Consider the following 16028-nt stretch of genomic DNA (forward strand, 5'->3'; position numbering starts at 1 on the left):
CCCTTATGATTATACAGTAGAGTGACAAACAGATTCAAGGGATCAGACCAGATAAACAGAGTGCCTGAAGAACTATGGACAGAGATTCGTGACTTTGTACAGGAGGCAGGAATCAAGACCAACCTTATGGAAAAGAAATGTAAGAAGGCAAAATGGTTGTCTGAGGAGGCCTTACAAATAGCTGTGAAAGGAAGGAAAGTGAAAAGCAAAGGAGGAAAGGTAAGATAAAGCATCTGAATGCAGAGTTCCAAAGAATAGCAAGGAGAGATAAGAAAGCCTTCCTCAGAGATCAATGCAAAGAAATAGAGGAAAACAATAGAATGGAAAAGACTAGAGCTCTCTTCAAGAAAATTAGAGATACCAAGGGAACATTTCATGCAAAGATGGGCTTGATAAAGGACAGAAATGGTATGGACCTAACAGAAACAGAAGATATTAAGAAGAGGTGGCAAGAATACACAGAAGAACTGTACAAATAAGATCTTCACGACCCAGACAATCATGATGGTATGATCATTCACCTAGAGCCAGACATCTTGGAAAGCAAAGTCAAGCCGGCCTTAGGAAGCATCACTACAAACATCACTCATAGAGGTGATGGAATTCCAGTTGAGCTAATTCAAATCCTAAAAGATGATGCTGTGAAAGTGCTGCACTCAATATGCCAGCAAATTTGGAAAACTCGGCAGCGGTCACAGGACTGGAAAAGGTCACTTTTCATTCCAATCCCAAAGAAAGGCAATGCCAAAGAATGCTCAAACTAACACACAATTGCACTCATCTCACATGCTAGCAAAGTAATGCTCAAAATTCTCCAAGCAAGGCTTCAACAGTATGTGAACCGTGAACTTCCAGATGGTCAAGTTGGATTTAGAAAAGGCAAAGGAACCAGAGATCAAATTGCCAACATCCTCTGGATCATCAAAAAAGCAAGGGAGTTTCAGAAAAACATCTACTTCTGCTTCATTGAGTACGCCAAAGCCTTTGACTGTGTGGATCACAATAAACTGTGGAAAATTCTGAAAGAGATGGGAATACCAGACCACCTGATCTGCCTCTTGAGAAATCTGTATGCAGGTCAGGAAGCAACAGTTAGAACTGGACATGGAACAACAGACTGGTTCCAAACAGGGAAAAAGAGTCCGTCAAGCCTTTATATTGTCATCCTGCTTATTTAACTTGTATGCAGAGTACATCATGAGAAACACTGGGCTGGATGAAGCACAAACTGGAATCAAGATTTATGGGAGAAATATCAATAACCTCAGATATACAGATGACACCATCCTTATGGCAGAAAGTAAAGAAGAACTAAAGAGCCTCTCGATGAAAGTGAAAGAGAAGATTAAAAATGTTGGCTTAAAACTCAACATTCAGAAAACTAAGATCATGGCATCTGGTCCCATCACTTCACGGCAAATAGATGGGGAAACAGTGGAAACAGTGACAGACTTTATTTTCTTGGGCTCCAAAATCACTGCAGATGGTGACTGCAGCCATGAAATTAAAGATGCTTGCTTCTTGGAAGAAAAGTTATGACCAACCTAGACAGCATATTAAAAAGCAGAGACATTACTTTGCCAACAAAGGTCCATCTAGTCAAAGCTATGGTTTTTCCACTAGTCAGGTATGGATGTGAGAGTTGGACTATAAGGAAAGCTGAGCACTGAAGAATTGATGCTTTTGAACTGTGGTGTTGGAGAATACTCTTGAGAGTCCCTTGGACTGCAAGGAGATCCAACCAGACCATCCTAAAGGAGATCAGACCTGAATATTCACTGGAAGGACTATTGCTGATGCTGGCCACCTGATGCAAAGAACGGACTCATTTGAAAAGACCCTGATGCTGGGAAAGATTGAAGGCAGGAGGAGAAGGGGATGACAGAGGATGAGATGGTTGGATGGCATCACTGACTCAATGGACATGAGTTTGAGTAAACTCTGGGAGTTGGTGATGGGCAGGGAGGCCTGGTGTGCTGCAGTCCATGGGGTCACAGAATTGGACATGACTGAGTGACTGAAGTGAAACTCATGGCCATGTGTTAGGTCAGACTATTACTCCCACTTCACAGACGAAATGCACAGAGTTTAAGTAACCCACCCAAGGTCTCACAGCAATGACAGTACAGGTATCAAACCTAATGCTGTCTTACATGCATAACCAAAACAGTTAAAAAGGCTGCTGAATGCAAAGTTGTATACAATAGTCAAATGTATTTCTCTATTTCATAGCAAAAGGAAATTTAAAGATAAGATTTATTTTGGCAGTAAAAATATGAAATACTTAGAAATAAACCTAATGATTATAAAAGTTCCAAGAAGAATGTATGATTCCATTTATATAAGGTTAAAAACAGGCGAAAATACACAATGCTATTAGAAGTCAAAATATGATTTCATTTTTGTGAAAATCTATCTCCATTAAAAGTGTATCTTACGTTTAGATCTTTAATCCATTTTGAGTTTATTTTTGTGTATGGTGTTAGAAAGTGGTCCAGTTTCATTCTTTTACAAGTGGTTGACCAGATTTCCCAGCACCACTTGTTAAAGAGACTGTCTTTAATCCATTGTATATTCTTGCCTCCTTTGTCAAAGATAAGGTGTCCATATGTGCGTGGATTTATCTCTGGGCTTTCTATTTTATTCCATTGATCAATATTTCTGTCTTTGTGCCAGTACCATACTGTCTTGATAACTGTGGCTTTGTAGTAGAGCCTGAAGTCAGGTAGGTTGATTCCTCCAGTTCCATTCTTCTTTCTCAAGATCGCTTTGGCTATTCGAGGTTTTTTGTATTTCCATACAAATTGTGAAATTATTTGTTCTAGCTCTGTGAAGAATACTGTTGGTAGCTTGATAGGGATTGCATTGAATCTATAAATTGCTTTGGGTAGTATACTCATTTTCACTATATTGATTCTTCCAATCCATGAACATGGTATATTTCTCCATCTATTAGTGTCCTCTTTGATTTCTTTCACCAGTGTTTTATAGTTTTCTATATATAGGTCTTTAGTTTCTTTAGGTAGATATATTCCTAAGTATTTTATTCTTTCCGTTGCAATGGTGAATGGAATTGTTTCCTTAATTTCTCTTTCTGTTTTCTCATTATTAGTGTATAGGAATGCAAGGGATTTCTGTGTGTAAGACCAGAAACTATAAAACTCCTAGAGGAGAACATAGGCAAAACACTCTCTGACATACATCACAGCAGGATCCTCTATGCCCCACCTCCCAGAATATTGGAAATAAAAGCAAAAATAAACAAATGGGACCTAATTAACCTTAAAAGCTTCTGCACATCAAAGGAAACTATTAGCAAGGTGAAAAGACAGCCTTCAGAATGGGAGAAAATAATAGCAAATGAAGCAACTGACAAACAACTAATCTCAAAAATATACAAGCAACTCCTACAGCTCAACTCCAGAAAAATAAACGACCCAATCAAAAAATGGGCCAAAGAACTAAATAGACATTTCTCCAAAGAAGACATACAGATGGCCAACAAACACATGAAAAGATGCTCAACATCACTCATTATCAGAGAAATGCAAATCAAAACCACTATGAGGTACCATTTCACACCAGTCAGAATGGCTGCGATCCAAAAGTCTACATGCAATAAATGCTGGAGAGGGTGTGGAGAAAAGGGAACCCTCTTACACTGTTGGTGGGAATGCAAACTAGTACAGCCACTATGGAGAACAGTGTGGAGATTCCTTAAAAAACTGGAAATAGAACTGCCTTATGATCCAGCAACCCCACTGCTGGGCATACACACTGAGGAAACCAGAAGGGAAAGAGACACGTGTACCCCAATGTTCATTGCAGCACTGTTTATAATAGCCAAGACATGGAAGCAACCTAGATGTCCATCAGCAGATGAATGGATAAGAAAGCTGTGGTACATATACACAATGGAGTATTACTCAGCCATTAAAAAGAATACATTTGAATCAGTTCTAATGAGGTGGATGAAACTGGAGCCTATTATACAGAGTGAAGTAAGCCAGAAGGAAAAGCAATAAATACAGTATACTAACGCATATATATGGAATTTAGAAAGATGGTAACAATAACCCAGTGTACGAGACAGCAAAAGAGACACTGATGTATAGAACAGTCTTATGGACTCTGTGGGAGAGGGAGAGGGTGGGAAGATTTGGGAGAATGGCAATGAAACATGTAAAATATCATGTAGGAAACGAGTTGCCAGTCCAGGTTCGATGCACGATGCTGGATGCTTGGGGCTGGTGCACTGGGACGACCCAGAGGGATGGTATGGGGAGGGAGGAGGGAGGAGGGTTCGGGATGGGGAACACATGTATACCTGTGGTGGATTCATTTTGATATTTGGCAAAACTAATACAATTATGTAAAGTTTAAAAATAAAATAAAATTAGAAAAAAAAAAAAGTGTATCTTAGTGAAATATATCTATGCATTCATAAACACATGTATCTATAACCACATGAACACAGAAAAGGCTATTGACAGATATATAGTAGGTCTGTAATTCTGATGACAGTATGGTGCTGCGGCTGCTAAGTCACTTCAGTCGTGTCTGACTCTGTGCGACCCCACAGACGGCAGCCCACCAGGCTCCTCTGTCCCTGGGATTCTCCAGGGAAGAATACTGGAGTGGGTTGCCACTTCCTTCTCCAATGCATGAAAGTGAAAAGTGAAAATGAAGTCACTCAGTCGTGTCCAACTCTTAGCAACCCCATGGACTGTAACCTACTAGGCTCCTCCATCCAAGGGATTTTCCAGGCAAGAGTACTGGAGTGGGGTGCCATTGCCTTCTCTCGATGACACTATGAAGGACATGAAATGATCTACATAAATTTATGGAAATACCTGTGTTACTGGTAGTTATCACAGAAGAAAAGGCATGAGGAGGTCGTCTTCTTTATACGTAATCAGAATAAGCACCCCCAGCCCCAGGTCCTCACCCTTGTGCTCATAGGCAGCCCTATTTCTGTTCAAATGGCAAAGAGAGTTTTGTTTATAAGTACTGAATACATTTAATACTTTTGTTTGCTGAGTCATGACTGCTTATAGTGATTGCAGGCATCAGGATGATGGGGACAACTAGCAGGGTGAGTAGAAATGATGTCATGTATTTTTCCAACATTGATGGAAATTGGACAGAGGGACACACAGAGAGTAGAATTGTGCTATTAACTGTACATTAATAATCTGCCTCAAATGCGGGAGACCCGGGTTCGATCCCTGGGTTGGAAAGATCCCCTGGAGAAGGAAATGGTAATTCACTCCAGTATTCTTGCCTGGAGAATCTCATGGATGGAGAAGCCTGGTAGGCTACAGTCCACGGGGTTGCAAAGAGTCAGACACGACTAAGCGACTTCACACACATACACAATTATAATAAGTTATTATTTGTCACTTTGAAAACAGAGAACCAATGGCAGTGTGTCAAAAATCCCACAGTGTATACAATGTTCCCTGGGGAGGGTAACAGGACATTATCAAACAACTGTTCAAGAAGGAAACCAACAGACACAAATTACTAATAACAGTATTTGAAGCCATGGGAATTTATTTATCCTTTTAGAAAATATTTCACTCTGGCTTTGGCAGCAGAATGAATTATTTCAGATTCTCTTATTATTACCTAACCTATTCCAGGGATTTATAGCCTTGGAATCCAAAAAAATAAACCAACGCTTTAATTCTACTATGTAAGCCTCCAAAACTTGCTGAGAGAACGCCTCTGGTACTCTGTGGTTACTGTGGCGTAGAGCTTCCAGAGGTTCCCAGGGAACAAATCAGAGTTAATAAATGATGGTGTTAGAGAAGACCTCAGGGATTCTGATACTTTAAAAATAAGAGAGAGGCTCCAAAAACAGTGCTAGATTCTTTAACACGCATGACCTCAGTTTTCCCCACAATTCTGAGAATGAAGCCTACTTCTTAGAATTGTGGGGAAAACTGAGGTCATGCGTGTTAAAGAATCTAGCTTCTCTGGTGGCTCAGACGGTAAAGAATCCGCCTGCAATCCAAGAGACCTGCATTTGATCCCTGGGTTGGGAAGATCCCCTGGAGAAGGGAATGGCAACCCACTCCAGTATTCTTGCCTGGAGAATTCCATGGACAGAAGAGCCTGGAGGTCTATAGTCCGTGGAATCCCCAAGAGTTGGACATGAGTGAGTGACTAAGACTTTCACTTTTTCAGGTTTCATTCTCATTTTATAGATAAGTAAGTTTTTGCCTAACAATTACTTGCTCAGGCTCAAAGAGGATATTATGAAGACCTCAACACTTAAACTGGGTCTTTTGGAATAAAGCTCATGTTCTTTCTAGTACAGCAGGCTGCTTGTATTGATACTGAGAATTAAGTGTCTAAGTAATAAATATCTCTAGCCTACTGCTCAAAACAGCTTCTATTAGTTAATAAAACTAACGATTTAATTCACTTCAGTGCTAAGTACAGTTCTAAAGAAAAAGTAGACTGGCTTAAAATAAAACCACAAATCTCAAACAGTATAGGTTGAGCATTGTCATTTTTATGTTTTTGTGTAGGAATTCAGGTTTAACTGTCTAAGGGCAGGAGGAGCACGGGGTAATCTCTGTGTCTATGTGACCTCAGTGGAATTTATGCACATCACTGGGCAATATCCAATAAGCAGTTATGGGAACAGTGGTAAAGGACTACCGATGTGATCTAGTCATTTTAGCTATCATCTATTTTAGGAAAACCTATAAACCAAATCTTGAAATTATAAAATTTATAAAATAGAGAATAATCAACTCACCTAAGTTTACCCAAATACTTTCTGACTTACAAAGTGTTTATCACATATTTTCTTTAAAGCTCTACTGCCCAAAAACATAATTCAAATAATTTACAGCTTCTCTCAAAAACTATTCTGATATATACGGAACTGTATATATTATATATTTCTCCAAAAAGAAAGTATAGTAATTCTTCAGTATCCAAGGGGGATTGGTTCCAAGAGTGCCTGTGGATATCAAAGACCATGAACCCTCAAGTCCCTTATAAAAAAATGAACATAACCCTACAATGAATATAGTCAGCTCCCCAAATCTGCAGATGCAGAACTAGCAGACACAGAGTGCTGACAGCGTATTTACTAGAGCTTTCAAGATTAGAATTTTAACCACAAATCCAACATAACAAAAGGGATTTGCAATTACAGTCACAGATTTTATAATAAATTAATATTTGTGAGTAATATCATTAAATTATGCTTTTTATAAGGAAATAGATCTCTATTAAATGCAACTTCCTTGAAGTATATTTTATAAAATCTTTCCCTCAAAACCATTGTTTTTATTTTCTACCCTTCACTGACTCAGACTCATGGGGAATACCACAGATCCTGAAGATACCTTCTCTGTCTCTAATGAGCTCATTTTCTTCCAAGAAGGCAATATACATTAAGGTACAGACATCTGACCAACTTCAGGTGAAAATTAATTATGAAAGAATTTATAAATCTCTCATTTGTTTTTATTAAGTCATCCTTGGGCAACATTTACTCACTCGCTGTCTACATAATTTACTTAAGTTAATATTTAGTACCAACTATGTCCAATTCTGCCAGTTCAATTACTCCCCATTTAAACACACATTTACAGGGATCCCTTGGGAATATGATGCTCTATCTGAAGGATACTGGTATTCCAATCTCCACCCTATCCTCTTGACGGCACTGTCTGTCTACCTCTTGCCTCTCCTTTTCCCTGTGATACACTCAGCACTGCTGCCTCTGAGAAGTCCCGTGGAAAAAGCTTGGAAGTGGCAGATACTAAGATGTGCTTTTGGAAGGGAGGACAAAAAGGGACCTTTATACTTCTTCTACCACCTCATTAGTTCATAAGGCAGGTTGCTGAGTAGAAGCAGGTAGTAATAACTATGATTAAGAATAACTATAAAAACAACTTATTTTCCACACTGAACACTCAGGGAAAGAAATAATAAAGAGTACAAAAAGGAAATACAAATTTGCTATGAAAGCCGCCACCTGTCTGCAGGTGCTGGTCCACAGAGACGACGACCCTGCACTCTCACCACGAGACACTCACTTGCCGTCCGTGTCTGACGTCGCTGCGTAGTGCAGGGGCGTGCATCCTCGCTCATCAAGGTCATTCACGCTTGCTCCTGAGCCCACAAGAGCAAACAGGCACTGGTAGTTGCAGTTGGCAGCAGCGTAATGCAGTGGAGATCTTTTTGCCCAAATTAATTAAAAAAAAAAAAAAAAAGTCAGGGACACACCCCAGGAAGTAAGAGCACAGCTGATCCACCCAGTTATAAATACTGTATTTATAGTAAGTTGGAGGTTGATTTCTGCCATATACTAAGTCTTTCAAAGGGCCAGACAGAAAGCTAGGAGGAGAAACCAAGATGCCCGAAAGCCTCTAAGAAAACAAAGTAAGACAGAAACACAGTTAAAAGTAAAAGAATGTAAAATAAGATAGAAACACAGTTAAAAGCATTTCATAGCTTAGACAGTAATAATTACAGGTTTTTGAGTGAATTATGGATACCCTTCATATTCTGCTCCAAAACTTGAAAACTTGTATTCTTCTTCCTCCCTAATACCATCAGCAATCTAAGAAGAGTTTTCATTTTAACAAAGCTTCCCCTATACTAATACAAATGTTTCACAGTGCAGAGGTAGCACCTTCTGTTATGTCTCGGTTGAGGAATAAATGGTAAGAAAAATACAGAAGTATGAAAAAGAATGCTGTAATATCAACTATATGGGAGAGCTTCACAGTAATATCAGATTTCTCAAGCAAAAATGTATACTTTTGAAGATTTTTCATCATTTTGAAGAGCTAGGGTACTGTGTTAATTACTAGAGACTGAATATTTGTAGCTTATTTCTTTCCAGTTACTGAAATGAAAAACAACGCTATTAAATTTAGGAGTTTCTGTATTTAGATTACAAAACTATAATGATTCATGACTTTTCATTTACAAAAAGAGGAAGAAGAAAGAAAACAGAAAAGTGAAGGTGAATTTAGTCCAGAGTCTTCATGGCATATTGTTTTCTAAAATATATACCTGGGAAAATGACAGTGAAGCATTATTTTACTTTATTGGATACTAGTATAATATAGTAATAGTATTTTTGAAGATGCAATTATTCCTGAATTATTTTCAAGCCTGTAAAGTTAGAAGCCCTGCCTGTAGCATACAGTGCTTTATGTACTACAAACTAACTAACGTGAGCTGGATTAAAGTCGGCTTATACCTGCATGCCCTCGAGCCTGTGCTCCGCAACAAGCCACTGCAACATGAAGCCCACTCACTGCAGCTAGAGAGGAGCCCCCGCTCACCACAACTAGAGGGGAGCCTATGTAGCAATGAAGATCCAGTGCAGCCAAATACATAAAATAAATAATTGTTAAAAGGGGGAAAAAAAAAAAAAAGCACACTTACAAAAATAAATTAGCTATAAAAATATTGCACTCCAAAGACAAAGTGATTTTTGATTTCTTGGGTCACTGGCTCCTTCAGTCAGCAGGCATATGAGAACAGTCTGTTCCTCAAAGGAACAGCGGGTCCGACAGTTGTTTTCACTTTTCTTTCACACACTTCTGATTCTCTACCACATGTGATTCTATTGACCTCTGCACTATACCATTCCCAGGCACTGATACATATTCACACATTTCCTTCCAACACATACCCTCTCTCTTATCGTATACTCTGACATAATTCTCAAACTCTTGACACACAATTTGGCTCATATTGCCACCTTTCTTTTTTTACTGAGGTAACACTGGTTTATAACACTGCATAAGTTGCCTGCGTACATTAGACTTCTGTACACACTATAACACGCTCACGTGTTTTTCAAACTGCCTTCCACCCTTTCCTATATGGTTCCAACAGACATTGGGTCAATTCCCACTCTAAGTAACTTAGCAGACCCTGGTGGCTTTAATCACTGCAGTCACAGATGCAAGCAACAGTGAGGTCTGGGCTGAACAGTGAGAGTGCGGGTCGGCCGAGGGAACACAGGGCCTCTGCGTTCACACTGTGACCTGCTTCCTCCCTCCTAGTGCTCTGGAAGCAAAGCTAGGCCATAGAGTCTCTAAGAAAGAATGACTTGAGGGAATGGAGAACTACCACTGCTCTTGTAAGTTGCTGTTTAGGGAGCACAGGTACTGCACATGGGTTACATTTTCATAGCTATAAAGGAAGCAGAGGAATGACATCATAAAAGGTACGTAGTGCTTATAAAGGAAAGCTGTGGCTGGTAGGATGGGGCTATGGCAGGGGCCCAGTTGGAAGAAGGCTGTGGGTAAGAATGAATATTCAGAAGTTATTTCCTTATTGGAATCTTTCAACACATCATGATCACAATGTAAAAGATGTGAAAGTTTTTAGTTAACTCATAGAAGCCAAATAAACAGATTAAGAAAGTCATTAAGGAAGCCATTAAGGACTTCCCTCATGGCTCAGACAGTAAAAAATCCGCCTGCAATGCAGAAGACATGGGTTCGAGCCTCGGGTCAGGAAGATTCCTGGAAAAGGGAATGGCAACCCTCACCAGGATTCTTGTCTGGGAAATCCCATGGACAGAGGAGCCTGGTGGCCTACAGTCCATGGGGCTGCAAAGAGTTGGACATGACTGAGAGACTAACACAGATGCCAAATTATAATTTGAGAAAGTCATTAAGCAAATAACATTAAGCAGGAGCTATAGAGGAACTGTACCACAGCTCACCTTCCAAACTTGTCTTTTTTGTTGAAGTCTGCACCAGTATTCAGCAGAAGGTTTAGGCACTCCAAATTACTACCCAGGAAAAATACAATGAGAAGATGCAACTGTCAATAACTTTATGATGAAATTGGTAGGTTTAAATAAGCATAAAAGTATGTTTTCAAATGAGGGCAGAGTGAATAAAATACTATGACTTATATTTTACGAAACAACAACAACAAAACCTGCCATGATCAGCTACCTTTTTCTTAAAAAAAGTAAAAATTTTGTTAACATACCCTCCAGCTGCAGCTGCATGTAGACAGGTCCTGCCAAAATCATCTGGGGTATCTATATCAAATCCTACAAGAATGAATACATCTTATGTAATACTATATGCATGTTACTTTATGTTAAAGCATTACATTAACAATGTAAAAAATCACACCCCATCATACACAAAACTATGACTTACAAATAGGTACAAATTAATTGAAAACAGATTAATAATGTATTTTTTTTTAATTACCACTAAAACACTGGGGTTTTTTCAAAACAAATGCTAGAGTACTTGTTTAAAAGTCATAGGATACAATGGAATATTATTCAGCAATAAAAAGAAATAAAGTACTGATACATACTTATAACACTGGATGACCCCTCAGAACATTTCTAAGTGAAAAACCAGTCACAAAACCACGTTAGGTGATTCCACCTCTACAACCTACCTAGAACACGTAAATTTAGAGATGGAAAGTAGATTATTGATTACTAAGGGCTGGGGGAGGGAGGAAATGGGGAACTGATGCCAAATGAAGTTTCTCTGGGTGTGGGCGGTAGCAAAAATTTTCTAAAACCCACTGTAGTCATGGTCACGTATCTCTGTGAATATACTAAACTGTAAGATACATAAACATTGTTGGGGGGGTGGTGTGCCACGCTGCACGGCATGTGGGATCTCAGTTCCCAGACCGGCATAGAAACTGCATCCCCTGCCTTGAGAAGCACGGAGTAACCAGTGGACTGCCAGGGAAGCCCCATGAATGATTTCTTAGTAAACTTTTTCCTTTGCTACCTGTGGATTACTACTAACACTGAGAAGGGAGTTTTATAATTCTCTTTCATAGATAAATGGGTATGTGATTACTTGTGGTATGCATACACTTAAAACACTCAAAACACAGTTACATCACTTAAAAGATATCACCAAGGGCTTCCCTGGTGGCTCAGTGGTAAAGAATGTACCTGCAGATGCAGAAGATGCAGGATCAACCCCTGATCCAGGAGGATCCCACACGCTGCAGGGCAACTGAGCCCACACACTACAGCTACGGGAGCCTGCCCTGTGGAGCCTGGGAGCCACGACTGGAGCCGCGACTGGAGCCGGCACGCCTAGAGCCAGTGCTCTGCACCAAGAGAGGCCAGAGCAACGCGAAGCTTGTCACCACAGCTATGGGGCAGCCCCTACCCTCCCCAACTAGGAAGGAGCCCTCGCAGCAACGAAGACCGGGCAAAGCCAAGGGAAAAAAAAGGTACCATTAAGAAAAACTCAGAAGGGTCTGTCTCACAATATGCTAATTTTTCCCAGAAACTTTCCCATAATTCTTTCAGCAATCATAAGTATTAATAATATATAAAATCTGTTCAACTTTTGTAACATGCTAATAGAATACCATTTAAAGTAAAATCTTATATATTTAGTACTTCTACACATTTTAATAAATATCTTTATAGTAATATTTATATTAACAGAAAGCTACTGATCCTGTTTTGTATCAAACTATGACTGCGGTATTTTAAAACAGTAATTAAATATGGTATACATTTCAGACCTAGAAGATACTGTAAACTGGTCACTGGTTCTTAAAAAGGAACCATGCAAATGAAGATATTTTGCTTCCAGACATAAAAGGACTACTTCAGAAATATTCCACATGCCATTCCCCAACTAAGAGAGAGGAAGAAATCACTAGAAAAATAAAACCTTTCCCAGAGTTGAAGAGAAAATCAAATCTTATAGGGCCCAATATCTTCTAAGAGGGGTTAATAAATGATCCATACTTGGATGTATTTGTATATAATTTTGCAAAAGCAGGATGGAAGGGAGTTTGGGGGAACCATAAAAGAGGATAATTTGTCTGTGAAGGTTCCACTCACCAGAAGAAAGAAGTTTCCTACAGCAATCTGAAAAACCACTTAAGGCTGCCAAATGGAGGGGGAACATTCCATGTATGCCACGTCTAAAGCAAAGAGGACAGTATCTTCATCACAATGTGAGAAAAATACAGTCACTTAAATAAAGTAAAAAGAAACTACTTAACTTCTCCAGCAACTTTCCTCTTGGAGTAGGGTTTTTCGAGCTCAGACTACTTACTGTCACTGTGGACCTTGTGTGGGTCTGTGCGTGTGTGGTGGGGAGAGGGCAGGACAGTGTGCGTGTGTGGTGGGCAGAGGGCAGGACAGTGTGCGTGTGTGGTGGGCAGAGGGCAGGACAGTGTGCGTGTGTGCTGGGGAGAGGGCAGGACAGTGTGCGTGTGTGCTGGGGAAAGGGCAGGACATCACCAATGTCCCTGGGCTCGAGCTACACTGGGTGGCAGTGGCACTCTGCCCTAATTAGGACAACCAAAAATGACTCCATAGACATTTGTCTCAGGAGCAAAAATCATCCCACCTGCTTTGCCATCAAGAATCATTACCACAAGGCAAAATGTTTTGCTTAAGACTGTTCACTGCAGTAATTTTTCCTAGCAGTAAAAAATCAGAAGTAAGTTGTGTTTGTAAATGAGGAGAATGAATAAACTGTGAAATCTTTACACAAGAATTAAATTTTATAAAACGAATGAACTAGAGTTACTTACAGAGATTAAGAAAGGAAAAAAAGCCCTAATTTATATTTACATGGCTAAATCAACAACCACATGTAAAAAAAGTTTCATGAAGCATACAGTAGCATACCATTTTTAGAAAGCTTAAAAGAATATTTAAAACATTTATGAACATATAAAAGTATAATAAAAATGTAAAACTACACATAGGAATGATAAGCATCAATTTAAGTAGGGTGTGTATTTCTGCAGAGCATGCAAGAGAATCCATCTTTCAAACAAAATTTTACATGGAAACTTTAACATATTAGTCATAATCTAGAAAGAACTGGGATAAAAAACATAAAAAGACCCAATGAAGTCGTATTAAACATTCTATTACATCATCAACACCAAGAGGAAAAAGCTCAAGCAACAGTCCTACGTTCAGGACAAACCCGCGCTCCCCTGCCTGGCAGGCACTTACTTGGCGGTGTCGGCCCCGCTCGTGATGAGGGTGTTGATGAGCAGCTCGTGGCCATACCTCGCTGCTATGTGCAAAGGAGTGTTGCCATTCTTATCTTCACAGTCGATTACAGCTCCTGCAACAAAGGAGGAATAAAATCCATAGATTTCATCCACAGCAAAGTTACTGGGTCAGGCACTGGGATTACAGATTTTATACTTAGAGCAATTTCGTGAACTGAGCATAAGATTTTAATAGATTTAAAAATCAGAAGACAGTCTGCAACGCCTCATCAATTATTTGATCATGAGTTTACTCCTACCCTTTCCTTGCCAAATGAGAACAGCTATTGTCTTAAGTCTACTTATAAATAGTCCCTTGGAACATGGCTTGTGAAACACTGCCTTAAAGTAATGTACCCAAAAGTCCTTTTTATTTAAAAGTTTAGCTTGCCTAGTACTAATTCAAATACAAACGAAAAGAAAAGAAATGAAAATGCTAAAAACAGTTCAAAATATTCAAAAAGGGAAAGAGAAATGCAACTGAGTTTTGTCAATATATAATAAACTGCAGTGGAAAGGCAGAGTTATTTTTCTATTTAGCATGTTTTTTTAAAGCCAGTACTAACTGCTAGTGATATTATATAAATAATCTAAGCGAAACAATACAGAAATAAATGAAAAACAACTATAAAAGATACATGTAAGTGGCATTTAAAATTCTTCATTATCTGATTTTCATGAGATATGATATCAAATGTCAAAATTATGTATACTGCTATAACAATTCCTCAATACCATTCATTATGTGGATGAATGGTTTTACTTTAGAAAAAAAACAAACAGAAATACTTTTTACCACTCTGGATAATGGTTTGTGATCTGGAGAATCTACCATGGAGGGCAGTCATGTGCAGTGGAGTTTTTCCATCTTTGCTCTGAAATAGACACAAAAAAGATTTAAAATTCTGGTTATATTCATAACACATAATTGTTCATTTTATTTTGAATATCCTCTTGCAACCTTATTTTGTGTAACTATTACTCAAGCATTAGGTTTAATAGGTGCCTATGGCAGTGTAAAACAGTTATCTGAAATTATGAACTAATGTTTTAGTATGTATACCATAAAGCACAAATATATAGTGCCTACAGTTTATAGAAGGTCCCGAGTGGTAGGTGTGTTATAATCTTAATATCACTCCTATTTCACAGATGGGGGAACTGAAGAACAAGGATACTAATGATTTGACCAAGGTCACGTCATTGGAAGTGGTACAGCCAGGATTTGCTGCAAGGTTCAAAAATTTCACATTGCTATAATTCTTTTGTCCTAAAAGAAATGCTGAATCCCTCCCTGACCAAGGAAAAGTGAATGTCAGAATTAACTTCAGCCACTATAATTCACTTTAAAAACTTTATACATTACTTAGTTTATAATTATTTGTAATCAATATTGTTAGCTTTTTCTCAAATTACTTAAGATAATAAACTAGACTGGTTGTGCATGTGTATTCAATGTAGGAATTCTGAAATTTCAGAGGAATTCCAAATATGAATTAGTGATATCTTTTACTGTGAGTTAGGTAAAGTCCTTTCTTTCCTAAATTATTTTGTTAATCAAAACATACATGTGATTATCACAAAGGAAAGAAGTATTTGGGGTACTCTGACCAAAATTTACATATAGGATGGGGGTGGGAAAAGGTATAATAGCTATCTGGCTTGACAACTGGATATATTGCATGAAATTGTATTTTTTTTTTTTGCTTTCAACATACATACTATCCAGAGTTTCTATCCTCTACAGTAACTGATTATAGAATAAACACTTGAAGAATGGAGGAAAAAAAGGCAGCAAGTGACATCGTCAATGTAGCGGGGTTCATGATAAGCAAGGTTATGAAAAACCAGACCTATATTGCTCTTTTTAAAAGAACATTCACTTTACATCTAAATAGTATTTTGTAGGACAATCAATTTAAAAACTTACAAACTGAATATTTATGAACCTAAATTTACATTCCAAATGTAAGTCATCCACAATTTGATCAGGTCAG

At 38.6% G+C, this 16028-nt stretch overlaps 1 protein-coding gene across 8 annotated transcripts in view; it reads right to left on the reverse strand.

Annotated features, from left to right (window-relative positions):
* The window catches only part of ANKRD28 (ankyrin repeat domain 28), a 216346-nt gene that overhangs the window by 30994 nt on the left and 169324 nt on the right, over positions 1-16028 (reverse strand). For all 8 annotated transcript variants that reach the window (XM_061425045.1, XM_061425064.1, XM_061425081.1 and 5 more), the window contains 6 exons: positions 14828-14906; positions 13991-14105; positions 12857-12939; positions 10999-11062; positions 10724-10792; positions 8067-8207 (listed from right to left, as the gene is read on the reverse strand). In XM_061425045.1, the coding sequence (XP_061281029.1) occupies positions 8067-8207; positions 10724-10792; positions 10999-11062; positions 12857-12939; positions 13991-14105; positions 14828-14906 (551 nt within the window). The remainder of the gene's footprint in view (positions 1-8066; positions 8208-10723; positions 10793-10998; positions 11063-12856; positions 12940-13990; positions 14106-14827; positions 14907-16028) is intronic.

This window comes from Bos javanicus, chromosome 1 (assembly GCF_032452875.1).
Source record: "Bos javanicus breed banteng chromosome 1, ARS-OSU_banteng_1.0, whole genome shotgun sequence".
Taxonomy (NCBI): Eukaryota; Metazoa; Chordata; class Mammalia; order Artiodactyla; family Bovidae; genus Bos; species Bos javanicus.